The 14202-nt window shown below is 41.6% G+C and overlaps 1 protein-coding gene across 4 annotated transcripts in view; it reads right to left on the bottom strand.

Moving 5' to 3' along the window:
- Nucleotides 1-12180, bottom strand: part of YTHDC2 (YTH N6-methyladenosine RNA binding protein C2) — a 65461-nt gene extending 53281 nt beyond the window's left edge. For all 4 annotated transcript variants that reach the window (XM_075272049.1, XM_075272063.1, XM_075272056.1 and 1 more), the window contains exons 1-3: nucleotides 12152-12180; nucleotides 3507-3583; nucleotides 232-399 (exon numbers count right to left, since the gene is read on the bottom strand). In XM_075272049.1, the coding sequence (XP_075128150.1) occupies nucleotides 232-394 (163 nt within the window). In that variant the 5' untranslated portion in view covers nucleotides 395-399; nucleotides 3507-3583; nucleotides 12152-12180. The remainder of the gene's footprint in view (nucleotides 1-231; nucleotides 400-3506; nucleotides 3584-12151) is intronic.
- Between the last annotated feature and the right edge of the window lie 2022 nt (nucleotides 12181-14202).

Genomic DNA, 14202 nt, shown 5'->3' with positions numbered 1-14202 from the left:
AATCTGTGCCAGCTCCTGACTGGCACAGATTTCATTTCTGACACACATGGTCTACAGCAGTGCACCGGAATTATTGATCCTATTTAATAATTTCAGACACAGCTCACACCACTGAGGGAACAGATGTAAGACAGAGTCATGCAATCTAAATACATGATTTTATTTCTGTGGACAATTAAGTGTTCATATCATCAGATATTTAGCTTCACAGAAATAGACTTGAGTATATACCTTTTTCTTCACTATACCGAAATCTGTCCAGTGCAATATTGACTGCAATTTTCACCTCTTCATCTACACGAATGTCCTTCAGCCCCTTTGCTTTTCCAGACTTGGAAGTGCTTGGTTTGGAAACTGTTCTAGGACTTGGAGACAAACTGCTAGGATGTGACATTTTTACTGTGCAAAAACAATAAGAAATGCAATGTAAAGTCACATAAGGTATTCAAAGTTCACAATTTATCAAGTACGGTATGTAGATGCCATGTTACCAAGCCTGCGTAGTATTAAAAGTCCAGGATGTCTTTTTTTTTTTTTTTTTTTTTTTTAACTAGTCATAATAAAAATCTGAGCATCATTTACTCAAAGATTTTGACATTTTCGTTCATTGTTTATATACACATGCTAACAATCTGTCTATACAGGTGCAATATTTGCTAATTGTCTGATAACCCCTTTCTGTTCAAGTTGCATAAATTACCAGGCGAAGGATGCCAGCAGACAGGCAGCAAAAGAGTTTTTAGCGGAGTTGCATAATATCCCCCGCTCCCACCCATGGCCATGCATCAGTGTCGGGGAATACTATGCTGCTCTGCTAAAATCTCTTTTGCTGTACCTACAAATTTAGCTCTGATGATTTAGTCATGGTACTTTTTTTTAAAAAAAAAGTATATATATATATATATATATATATATATATATATATATATATTTTTTTACTTTTTTTTTTTTTTGTTTTGCATTTATTTGACTCCCTAGGGGTCTTGAACCCCAGGGGGTCTAATCACCAATGCAATGCATTACAATGCTAATGCATTGCAAAAAAACGTCATTTCTAAGGCAGTGTAGAAATGACAGTATAGAATGATAGGCTGGAGAGCTTAAAAAAGGCGCCAGAGGGGTTAATGCCTGTGATCGGTGTGGGCACCGACTGCGGGCATTAGCACATGGTGTCTGCTGTATAAAACAGCAGACGCCAGGCAGCTATGGCGGTCGCCATGGTTAAACACCCGCCATCCACCCTACTAGTATGGTGGATGTCAGGAATGGGTTAATAGGGATATTCACTCAACAGATATTGTTTATCCTTATTAAAGAATTTTTTATATGGCCAAGTATGGCTTTAGTATTACGACTGCTTGTAAACTAAAAGCACTCATCTCTTACCTTTATTTTGAGGGTCTGCACCACCATTTTTTAATTTTTCTTCTTTATGCTAATTGTGCTTTCTGAGCACAGTGTTGTTATCAACTCCACCATCCTCTATAGGTTTGTTTGACTGAGACTCTGTCTTCCTAATTACATCATGGAAGATAGACTTGCACATTCTCAGGCAGCGCCCTCTATTGGTGTGCATACTTGAGGCACTGGCATCCTAATTACATCATGGAAGTCAGATTTGCATATTCTTCCCATGTTCCTTTGCACAGTGGAGCGCTCATGGCTTAATAAGACTCCACACACCTATATGGTGGTCTCTCCCTATTGAGTGACGATATCCCCTCAACCCTGTCTAAGCCTCTCACCTCTGCCAGATCAGTCCTCTCTGCGCCAAGCTGATGAGATGCAAATACATTGAAACAGCTGTCCTTGGCTGAAAGACTGTACCTGGTAAAATCCCAACATCATTGCAAACAAAGGCTTCTGAGAAGGTCGGCATGATGTTAAAGGGAGCGCCCTCTATAGGTTTGTTTGACTGAGACTCTGTCTTCCTAATTACATCATGGAAGATAGACTTGCACATTCTTCCCACATTAGGAACTGGCATAGATTTCCATTATAACTCACACAAGAAAACTGACATGAGTTATAATGAAATATTAGGGTGAGGCATCTCGTCCTCATTACCACAATGCGGCAATAGAGACACAGAAGGGTGCACATTTGTTGCGCATTTTGCATAAAAAAAGGCTCTTTTATACCAGAAAACTGTAGGGATTGACAAATTGAAAACTTCATATGTAGAGAACCGACTATGGGGAAAGTGAGTATAAATGCCCAGTTGGACATGTGCATTGCTATGTACATTGAACAGTAAGTAGTGCCACATACATGACTCATCAGCCTTCCCTGGCTCTCATCTCCCCGTTTACACACAACACACAGTGCTCAGTGAACTTCCAAAGTGTATCCTGAGGGCTAATTAGCATATCATTAAAAGCAGGCTAATTCAGAAACAGCTGAGAGGATTAACAAATAAAAGGTATGTGTGGAATAACCTTTCTAAAGGCTATGTAAATATATGCTTAGTTAAAAATGAGTTTTCCCAATGATAGAATCCGTGTAATACTAGGCCACATTTGGGATGTGTCGAATTTATGTTGCAAGACAGGTCGTTGCGCAAATATGTACAACATCATCACACATCTATACCAGAAAACTAGGATAGATAGATTGATGAATTCCTCCTTTATTTTCACTCAACTATATTTATTTCAACTTTCAAGAGTATCCATTTTATGAATATTGAACGTTTTGTTCCTTCCTCTGCATACTTTTATAGTGTGGTCGAGCAGGAGGAAAGGCTGCCCAGAGGAATCTGCAGAAGAAGGTCTATTGAGATCAAAATGCCCATTGAGAGCAATAGCCTTAGTATGAATTTGATGAACACATTCCAGTGTCTGGTCTTATTGGAGATTCAAGTAATAAATGTAGTTTTAAAGCATTTGTTTAGAGGCTGTAGTGGATTTACCAGATTTACAAGTAGTTAGAAAGTGTAAATTTGAAAATGTGCCAGATTTATCACAGTAGCTGATGCTGGATATTAAATCTGGCATACCTTTAGACTGTTTAGGTTTACGCTTTGTTTGCTTGATTTGATTTTCTGACAATTTTGGCGCATCTTGAAGCATTTATGCCATGACCCTTTTTATGAGAAGCCGCAGTGAGATGTCTAGTTCAAATTAGATGAGCCACACTTCGCCAAACATTCAGCAAATTTACCCAAGTGTCTTTTCAGAACTACAATAGTAAATCTAGGTAAGCTACTGGTTTTATGGGGAAGCCTGGGGATTATTCTTTAATAGAGATGAGCGAATAGTATTCGAAACTATAGTTTTGAATACCTCGCTCCATAGGAATGACTGGAATCAGCCGGCACACGCTTAACCCCTTGCTGTTCGGCAACTTCCATTCATTCCTATGGGACCGAGGTATTCGAAACTATAGTTTCAAATACTATTTGCTCATCTCTATTTTTTAACAATTTTGGCTTCAGTAAAAGTAATTTTTATTATTATCATCAATAATAATAATAATAATAATGATGCCTATAACTGATCACTCACTTTCTGGTCCAGAGCCGGGGCTTTCCCGGGGATCCCAAAATGGAGAAGCCAAATTTGATCAGGTGTCTCCTGGAACCCTAGCGGATACAAAGAAATGCAATAAGGCAATAAGAATAGCAGTCAAGATAGAGGTGGGTGAAGAGACATAACCCCGGAGGGGAATCTATTTGGTAAATAGAATTATTTATGGCTGATATAATATAGCAGAATAAAAGGCACACATTAATATTATCATAAACTATATTCAGCACAGTCACAGACAATATATGAAAAGAACATGGTTAGCCATACAGATCTTTATTAAGCCAGAGTTGAAAACAATTCTGAAAATAAAAAAATTCAGGGCCACTTTCAACATGTAGTGAAACAGAAGAACATAGTATTACGCAATATGTGCACCTAACACAACTATCCCCATAATAGTAATGCATCTCACACAATTAATAGTGTACGGGAAGCCGCGTCAGAATAGGGGCAAAGTAAGCCTGCCGCGACTTCCAACAGACAGGGCACTCCGGTCCGGCGTAGGCCCAAATGAATAGGCCTAGTCCGGAGTGTGCTGCCACGGGGCGGACGCAACAGCTGAATCAGCCGTGGAATCCACCTGAAGAAAGGGAAGTCACGGAAAAATGAGCGCTAACGGTCTATATAGACCGCTATTGTGAGGGGGCGGATTATGACGTGGATTCCGTGCCAAAATCCGCTCCTCTTGCCATATATATATTACTAGCTGGTACCCGCGACTTCGTCTGCGGTGATTGTAGAAGTGGGTATATACAGGCGTGGGTAAGGTTTTAGTAGTGTGTATTAGGTATGTGATATGAAATGTGACTTTGTATCTTGTTTTTGCTGTAATTCAGAGAATACGTGAGACTTTTGTGTTGAAGTTATTTTGTATTTGAGCTGCTATATATACGGTGTTGTGAGAAACTTTACATAGTGTCTTTGGGACAGAAGTATTTGAAGTTAACCCTTTCCCGCCGATGGCATTTTTTGATTTTGGTTTTTCGTTTTTGACTCCCCTCCTTCTAAACCCCATAACTTTTTTATTTTTCTGCTCCCAGAGTCATATGAGGTCTTAATTTTTTGGGGACAAATTTTTCTTCATGATGCCACCATTATTTATTCTATATAATGTACTGGGAAGCAGGGAAAAAATTCAGAATGGGGTCGATTTGAAGAAAAAATGCATTTCTGCGACTTTCTTACGGGCTTTGGTTTTACGGCGTTCACTGTGCAACCAAAATGACATGTCCCCTGTATTTTGTGTTTCGTTACGATTCCGGGGATACCAAATTTATATGGTTTTATTTACATTTTGACCCCTTAAAAAAATCCAAAACTATGTTAAAAAATTTTTTTTTGAAAAGTCGCCATATTCTGACAGCCGTAACTTTTTTATACGTAAGTGCACGGGGATGCATAGGGTGTCTTTTTTTGCGGGACCGGGCGTACTTTGTAGTTCTACCATTTTCGGGAAATGTTATTGCTTTGATCACTTTTTATTCAAATTTTTATCAGAATCAAAACAGTGAAAAAACGGCGGTTTGGCACTTTTGACCATTTTTCCCGCTACGGCGTTTACCGAACAGGAAAAATATTTGTATAGCTTTGTAGAGCGGGCGATTTCGGACGCGGGGATACCTAACATGTATGTGTTTCACAGTTTTTAACTACTTTTATATGTGTTCTAGGGAAAGGGGGGTGATTTGAATTTTTAATCCTTTTTATTTGTTTTTATATATATATATATATATTTTTTTAAAAAACTTTTTTTTTGCATTTATTAGACCTCCTAGGGGTATTGACATGGGTGGGCGGTGTCGCGGATTGTCAGAGCGGTGGGGGTCGGCAAATATGGCTGCTCCGGGGCGTTAAAGAGCGCCTCCTGGAGTATCGTTAAGGTGAGGGGCAAAGTGTTAAAGTATACAGTCCTATGAAAAAGTTTGGGCACCCCTATTAATCTTAATCATTTTTAGTTCTAAATATTTTGGTGTTTATAACAGCCATTTCAGTTTGATACATCTAATAACTGATGGACACAGTAATATTTCAGGATTGAAATGAGGTTTATTGTACTAACAGAAAATGTGCAATATGCATTAAACCAAAATTTGACCGGTGCAAAAGTATGGGCACCTCAACAGAAAAGTGACATTAATATTTAGTAGATCCTCCTTTTGCAAAGATAACAGCCTCTAGTCGCTTCCTGTAGCTTTTAATCAGTTCCTGGATCCTGGATAAAGGTATTTTGGACAAACAATTCAAGTTCAGTTAAGTTAGATGGTCGCCGAGCATGGACAGCCCGCTTCAAATCATCCCACAGATGTTCAATGATATTCAGGTCTGGGGACTGGGATGGCCATTCCAGAACATTGTAATTGTTCCTCTGCATGAATGCCTGAGTCGATTTGGAGTGGTGTTTTGGATCATTGTCTTGCTGAAATATCCATCCCCGACGTAACTTCAACTTCGTCACTGATTCTTGAACATTATTCTCAAGAATCTGCTGATACTGAGTGGAATCCATGCGACTCTCAACTTTAACAAGATTCCCGATGCCGGCATTGGCCACACAGCCCCAAAGCATGATGGAACCTCCACCAAATATTACAGTGGGTAGCATGTGTTTTTCTTGGAATGCTGTTTCTTTTTGGACGCCATGCATAACGCCTTTTTTTATAACCAAACAACTCAATTTTTGTTTCCAAAATGAAGCTGCCTTGTCCAAATGTGCTTTTTCATACCTCAGGCAACTCTATTTGTGGCGTACGTGCAGAAACGGCTTCTTTCTCATCACTCTCCCATACAGCTTCTATTTGTGCAAAGTGCGCTGTATAGTTGACCGATGCACAGTGACACCATCTGCAGCAAGATGATGCTGCAGCTCTTTGGAGGTGGTCTGTGGATTGTCCTTGACTGTTCTCACCATTCTTCTTCTCTGCCTTTCTGATATTTTTCTTGGCCTGCCACTTCTGGGCTTAACAAGAACTGTCCCTGTGCTCTTCCATTTCCTTACTATGTTCCTCACAGTGGAAACTGACAGGTTAAATCTCTGAGACAACGTTTTGTATCCTTCCCCTGAACAACTATGTTGAACAATCTTTGTTTTCAGATCATTTGAGAGTTGTTTTGAGTAGCCCATGATGCCACTCTTCAGAGGAGATTCAAATAGGAGATCAACTTGCAATTGGCCACCTTAAATACCTTTTCTTATGATTGGATACATCTGGCTATGAAGTTCAAAGCTCACTGAGGTTACAAAACCAATTTTGTGCTTCAGTAAGTCAGTAAAAAGTAGTTAGGGGAATTCAAATCAATAAAATGATAAGGGTGCCCATACTTTTGCACCGGTCAAATTTTGGTTTAATGCATATTGCACATTTTCTGTTAGTACAATAAACCTCATTTCAATCCTGAAATATTACTGTGTCCATCAGTTATTAGATATATCAAACTGAAATGGCTGTTGCAAACACCAAAATATTTAGAACAAAAAATGATTAAGATTAATAGGGGTGCCCAAACTTTTTCATAGGACTGTATGTGTATGAGATTGTGTGGGGTTAGGGGCGAGGCTGTAGAGGGCAATATGAATTTTGTGGCTTGCTATGGTCCAAAGTGTGTGAGATTGCAGAGATGGTGGTGTGAGTTTGGGTTTTGTGGGGTTCCTGGCACAAACGTATGTGTGCTATTGTGACGAAAAGTAGCCTATTGCGCAATCGGGTGTATTAACTATGTTTGTGGAAACTTTCAGCCAAATCGGTCAAGCGGGTTTTGCGTGATTGAGGAACAAACATCCGAACATCCAAACAACACACAAACTCACAAACCCACAAACTTTCACATTTATAATATTAATAGGATATAAAACTCAAAATCTGTAGTAGTCTTCTCTATACAAATCCACAGTTCTCGCCTGATTTTGGTGAAATCTGGCACGCCCCCTCTCCACTCACAGGAGCAGAATACTGCGCATAATACATCTCACTAGCTTCCCCCGTCATGAAATTGGGGCCCCGTAGTTAGGCCCTATACATATAATTGGGAAATGTGAAGGTGAAAGTGCTGAGGGGAAAACAACAGTTGTGACTGACGCTAGGTTCACACCTGCGTTCAGCTGTCCGTTCTGTGGTTTCCGTCTTCTGCATGCCAGAAGACGGAAACCACAGACTGGGTCCGGCCGTGAGCGGCGGTGAGCGTTTTATGCTCTCCGCCCCGAAACAGTTTTTTTTAATCCAGACACAGAGTACTGCATGTCCGACTCTGTGTCCGGATTATAAAACCCGGTTTCGCGGCGGAGGGTATAAAACGCTCACCGCTGCTCACGGCCGGACAGCTTTCTCACCCATTCAAATGAATGGGCGAGAAAGACTCCTGCAGGTTTCTGTCTCCTGCTCTGTTTTATGCAGGAACAGAAACCTGAAGTACGGAGTGCTGGGCGCGGATGTGAACGAGTCCTGACAGGTACGGATTATAGTGACGGCGCCAAAGAGTCGCTGCTAAGGGGGCTGCACCACCACACACAAACCCCATATAAACATCACACAGACAGCACACATACACCAACCCACAAGCACAACACCACACAAATACCACAACACACCACACAAACACCAGAGCACTCTAGACACACACAACACAAACACCACCCCACAAATACCACATGCACGGACCACACACGCACGCAAACACACTCAGATGGATGCATACTACGCACACGGACGAACAGAACACATGCGTACTTACACACAACTACTGCACGCATGGACACTTGCACCGCGCACGCACAAACACATGCACACATACACATACCACACACGTGCATGCACACACATACATACACATGGATCACACGCATGTGCACACACACTTTGTGGCTGCTTGCACACTACAGTATTTTTCATGAACCTCCGGGCCATGGATCTGGCTATTCTATGAATTCTTTGTACAGAAAGCTGTAAATTTTGCAGGCTCCATAGAAGTCTATAGAGCTGTAGAATCCACAGCCTGGAAATCCGTGAAAAATCCTGTAATGTGTAAGCAGCCATATTGGTCAGGCAAAAACTGCCTGATAGTAAGATTGTCATTATTGCTGACTATACAGGAGCTTTCATGAGCGAAGCTGCTGAGGTAAAGTGAAAGCTGAGCTCTGATTGGTTGCTATGGGCAACTCCACAAGTCTGCCTGTGAGGCGGTTCTCATTACTGAGATGTCAGCTCCTTAATACAGTTGTAATAGTTTATACTACATAATATGTATTGAATATGTAAAATCAATAAAAATGTTGAAATTTTTTTAAAAAGTTGTTGTTCACATCAATGATACGACAAATTAGTAAAATGCCAAAATAATAAAAATTTAAAGTGGAAAAAAAAAGATTTACTGTAGCACTCTGAAAATGAAAGTGACACTGAAAATTTTACTTTAGTATAACCAACAATTTAACATATTTTCCTTGAGCGAAGCCGCGGGTATTCTAATAGTACCCCCATAATAGTGTGCGCCTAACATAACTAGCCCCATAATACTGTGCGCCTAACATAACTATCCCCATAATAGTGTGCGCCTAACATAACTATCCCCATAATAGTGTGCGCCTAACATAACTATCCCCATAATAGTGTGCGCCTAACATAACTATCCCCATAATAGTGTGCGCCTAACACAACTATGCCCATAATAATGTGTGGTACTATTCCGTTATCGGGCCAGCAGCAGCGCAGTTCAGCAGCAGCTTTCGGGACAGCAGTTCAGCAGCGGGAATTACAATGACATCCGAGGACTGCTGGCCCGATGCTTGTGCCCAGTAACCAGTACATCGATGACCCCCCTCCCCCATCCTTCTCCTCCTGCCAGTGCTGCCCCCCAGCTCTCCTTACATCTTCCCCGTACCCTCTCCCCGCCACACGACTAGGCCTCACCTCAGCGCTAGTACCGAGACCGAAAGGAAAGACACCGGGGCTCAATCCAGGCCCTGACAAGAAACACGCCGACTATAGGAACGGTGAGCTACAGCGAGCCGGAGGGACAAACTTTCTGCAGCGTCCGGCGGCTATCTAGTAGCATTCATTGCTCAAGATTTACGGTGAGGCCTATTACAGGGAGAGGGTACGGGGCAGATGTAAGAAGAGCTGGGGGGCAGCACTGGAAGGAAGAGGAGGATGAGGGCATCGATCGATGTACTGCCTACTACACACAAGCACAGCCTCTATCATCGGGCCAGCATCGGCTTAGTCATGTGGCGGGGAGAGGGTACGGGGTAGATGTAAGGAGAGCTGGGGGGCAGCACTGGAAGGAGGAGGAGATGGAGGGGGGGTCATTGATGTACTGGCTACTGGGCACAAGCATCGGGCCAGCAGTCCTCGGATGTCATTGTAATTCCCGCTGCTGAACTGAACTGCTGTCCCGAAAGCTGGTGCTGAAATGCGCTGCTGCTGGCCCGATAACGGAATAGTACCTAATGTGTGCCTAATATAACTATCCCCATAATAATGTGTGTCTAATATAACTATCCTCATAATAACGTGTCTAATATAACCATCTCCATAATAGTAATGCACCTAACACAACTATCCCCATAATACTGTGTGTCTAATATAACTATCCCCATAATACTGTGCATCTAATATAACTATCCCCATAATACTGTGTGTCTAACATAACTATCCTCATAATACTGTGTGTCTAACATAACTATCCTCATAATAACGTGTCTAATATAACCATCCCCATAATAGTAATGCACCTAACTCAACTATCCCCATAATACTGTGCGTCTAATATAACTATCCCCATAATAATGTGCGTCTAATATAACTATCCCCATAATACTGTGCGTCTAATATAACTATCCCCATAATACTGTGTGTCTAACATAACTATCCTCATAATAACGTGTCTAATATAACCATCCCCATAATAGTAATGCACCTAACTCAACTATCCCCATAATACTGTGCGTCTAATATAACTATCCCCATAATAATGTGCGTCTAATATAACTATCCCCATAATACTGTGTGTCTAATATAACTATCCCCATAATACTGTGCATCTAATATAACTATCCCCATAATAGTAATGCACCTAACTCAACTATCCCCATAATACTGTGTGTCTAATATAACTATCCCCATAATAATGTGCGTCTAATATAACTATCCCCATAATACTGTGTGTCTAATATAACTATCCCCATAATACTGTGCGCCTAATATAACTATCCCCATAATACTGTGCATCTAATATAACTATCCCCATAATAGTAATGCACCTAACTCAACTATCCCCATAATACTGTGTGTCTAATATAACTATCCCCATAATACTGTGCATCTAATATAACTATCCCCATAATAGTAATGCACCTAACTCAACTATCCCCATAATACTGTGTGTCTAATATAACTATCCCCATAATAATGTGAGTCTAATATAACTATCCCCATAATACCGTGCATCTAATATAACTATCCCCATAATACTGTGCATCTAATATAACTATCCCCATAATAGTAATGCACCTAACTCAACTATCCCCATAATACTGTGAGTCTAATATAACTATCCCCATAATAATGTGAGTCTAATATAACTATCCCCATAATACCGTGCATCTAATATAACTATCCCCATAATAATGTGCATCTAATATAACTATCCCCATAATAGTGTTCATTTAATATAACTATCCCCATAATAATGTGCATCTAATATAACTATCCCCATAATAGTGTTCATTTAATATAACTATCCCCATAATACTGTGTATCTAATATAACCATCCCCATAATAGTAATGCACCTAACACAACTATCCCCATAGTACTGTGCGTCTAATATAACTATCCCCATAATACAGTGTCTAATATAACTATCCTCATAATAACGTGCGTCTATTATAAACATCCCCATAATAGTAATGCACCAAACACAACTATCCCCATAATACTGTACATCTAGCACAAATATCCTCATAATTGGTCAATGGCCATTCCAAGCTGAATGTGCCTGCTCCCGTTAGATCGCAGCCGCTACACATCTTCAGGCCTGGCAAGTACCAGCGCGGGAGACTGGCTGGGAAGCCCTGGTGCCATTAAAAAAATAATAATATCCCCATAATAGTGTGTACCTAACACATATCCTCATAATAGAGTGTGTACTACACATAGGCCAAAAACAGTGTGTCCCATAAATCCCTGTATATCAGTGTGCCTAACACCAATAAACCCATAGTAATGTGTCTAAACCACAAATCCCCATCTAGCAGAGTTAGTCTGACATATTCCCTTATAATAATACAGATAGCCCCATAATAGTGTCTCCCTGCTCCAGATACACCTCCATAATACTAGCTGTGTGTGGCTGCCAGTTACCCCTATGGGCTGTCCGTGCCACAATGACTACCCTAATACTAGTGTATGCTTACCATAGAGCCCCCTAATGTGCGTCTGTCATATATACACCCCCCATACTAGTGTAAGCCTGTCTTTCAGCATATACCCCAGTATACATAACAGTGCGTGCCCGGTACATATCTCTAGCTACACATCTATCCCAGGAGTCCCTGTAGGGCCGTCACCCCAATCTCACCATACACATGCCCTACAAGCCGCCCCACACACAATGCCCCCGCGCGCTCACCTCCAGGGCAGCACCTAGTTTCTTTTCTCAGTAAGGACCTTCTGACGTCACTAGATCACGTGACGTGCGAGGTCACGTGGCGCGGCATCCTGGGATCCCTGATGTTCCTGCATCTTGTGCAATAGAGCTATGGAGGATAGAGTTCGGTGTGCATGATGACGTAGCTGCATACTGAATCGTGCAATGCGTTCTATGACAGTATCAGTGTTATTTGGGGTTTATGCATTACATGAGCGGTCAGTAGTGTTGTGGGGAGTTACTCAGTTGGATTAGCAGGGTTAAAGAGGTTATCCTGGAAAAACGTTTTTTTTTTTTTATTTCATGGAGGCCGGGAATGGTGGAAAAAAATACCTGTCCCTGTCAGGTCCTGCTGCGCCCTCAAGATTGTTACAACTGAAGTCCTTGCCGCACTTGACCTCTGAGGACAATCAGTGGCCTAAGGAAAGGACCCGGGACATCACAGGTGACAAATCTAAGTAACGTCCCGGGTCCTTTACTTAGACCACTGATTGGCTTCAACAGTCCGTTGCAGCAAGGAATTCCGCTGGGAACAAACCACACGGGGCCAGACAACAGCCTGAGTGACCGGAACGCCAGGGACGGCTTTGTATAAGTTGTTTTTATTTATTAGTTTACTCCAGGTAAAAAAAAAGTTTTTCCTGAACAATCCCTTTAAGTATATGGGCATGGTAGAGCAGAGATTAACAATTAAAGAAAGGGTAAGTTCACATGGAGTTTTTTTGGTCAGGATTTCAACGCAGAATCCGCGTCAAAATCCACCTCCAAAAACTGCCTCACAATACAATCCTGTGTAATTCAATAGTGTTTTTTTTTCTGCTAGTGGAAAAAAGAAGCAACATGGCCTTTCTTCAGGCAGATTCCATCTGAAAAAACATCGGGAGTCAATGGGAGGCGGAAAAGAGGTTTGAAGAGGTTTTAAAACTGCCTCAAAAACCACTAGCAATTTTTTTCAAGGTCCATACACTGTGCTGGAGGAAAAAACGCCTCACAAAACACTACAAAAAATGCCTCATGTAAAAAAAAAAAACGCTTCAAAAAACCATTTCCTAATTCCTGACGCAGATTTTTTCCTTTTCAAAACCCTCGCCAAATACATACTCTGTATGAACCCAGCTTTAAAGGGGTTGTCCAATACTCTGAGCAATCCCTGGGCCGTCCATTTAGATTTGTGGTGGGGTCAGTGATGTCACTCAGATACATCACTTGTTCATTAATAGTGACTGATAAGCCCACTGACTGGTCACATAGGGTACAGGATTACTTGGCAATGAGATACTGGCATGATCCTGAATGCACACTGGCAGCGAACAATGAAGCATTGACAAAAGATGAGTATATTTTGTGTTTTTTTCATAATTTACAGCTGCCCCACGGATTGCTCCAGTTCCTGTAAAACTCTTTGAAGCCCATGTCCAGATAGGTTGTAGTGGCAATACAGAAAAAGCCAGAAACATGCCAACAGCTGACCAGGCCACGATCCACTACCACTATTATCTTTTCAGACCCCCCAAGTATAATAATCGGAGCCCCAGGGGAGGTGAGAGAACATAATAAACATTGTTACTTACCTCTCCGGGATCCGATATTAATCGTAGCAGGCTTCGGGACTATATGGTAATACCCAAGACGTTACGTGGTCTGGGATATTACCATTTAGGCCCAAAGTATGTGCTAGCAGTACCATATAGGTACGAAGCCTGAAGAGACGGGATATGTGGGAAGATGTCTCTGCACAAAATATTACTGCATTGTATTTATTGTAATGTTACCGCTAGCATCCCCAACCCCCAGCTGTCTGAGGCGGACGATCAAAAGATGAAAAAACCCCAGGCAGCAGAGAGGTTAGGTTCACAGCTTGCTGGGAGTAGTAGTAGTACGGTGGCTAGGAGCTCACCAAATCCTCCAGCTCTCTTCTCGGGCTGGTGTAGTACTGAAGGGACCTGCAGGCCCTCCATTACACATCCCCCACCTACATGGCACTATTACTACCCCATGGTTTACCATTCCACCCCCAAGGCCATGGCTTAAGA

This window comes from Leptodactylus fuscus, chromosome 1 (genome assembly GCF_031893055.1).
Source record: "Leptodactylus fuscus isolate aLepFus1 chromosome 1, aLepFus1.hap2, whole genome shotgun sequence".
Lineage (NCBI taxonomy): Eukaryota > Metazoa > Chordata > Amphibia > Anura > Leptodactylidae > Leptodactylus > Leptodactylus fuscus.
The sequence above is the reverse complement of the archived record's forward strand: the minus strand, read 5'-3'. Positions and strand labels throughout refer to the sequence as shown.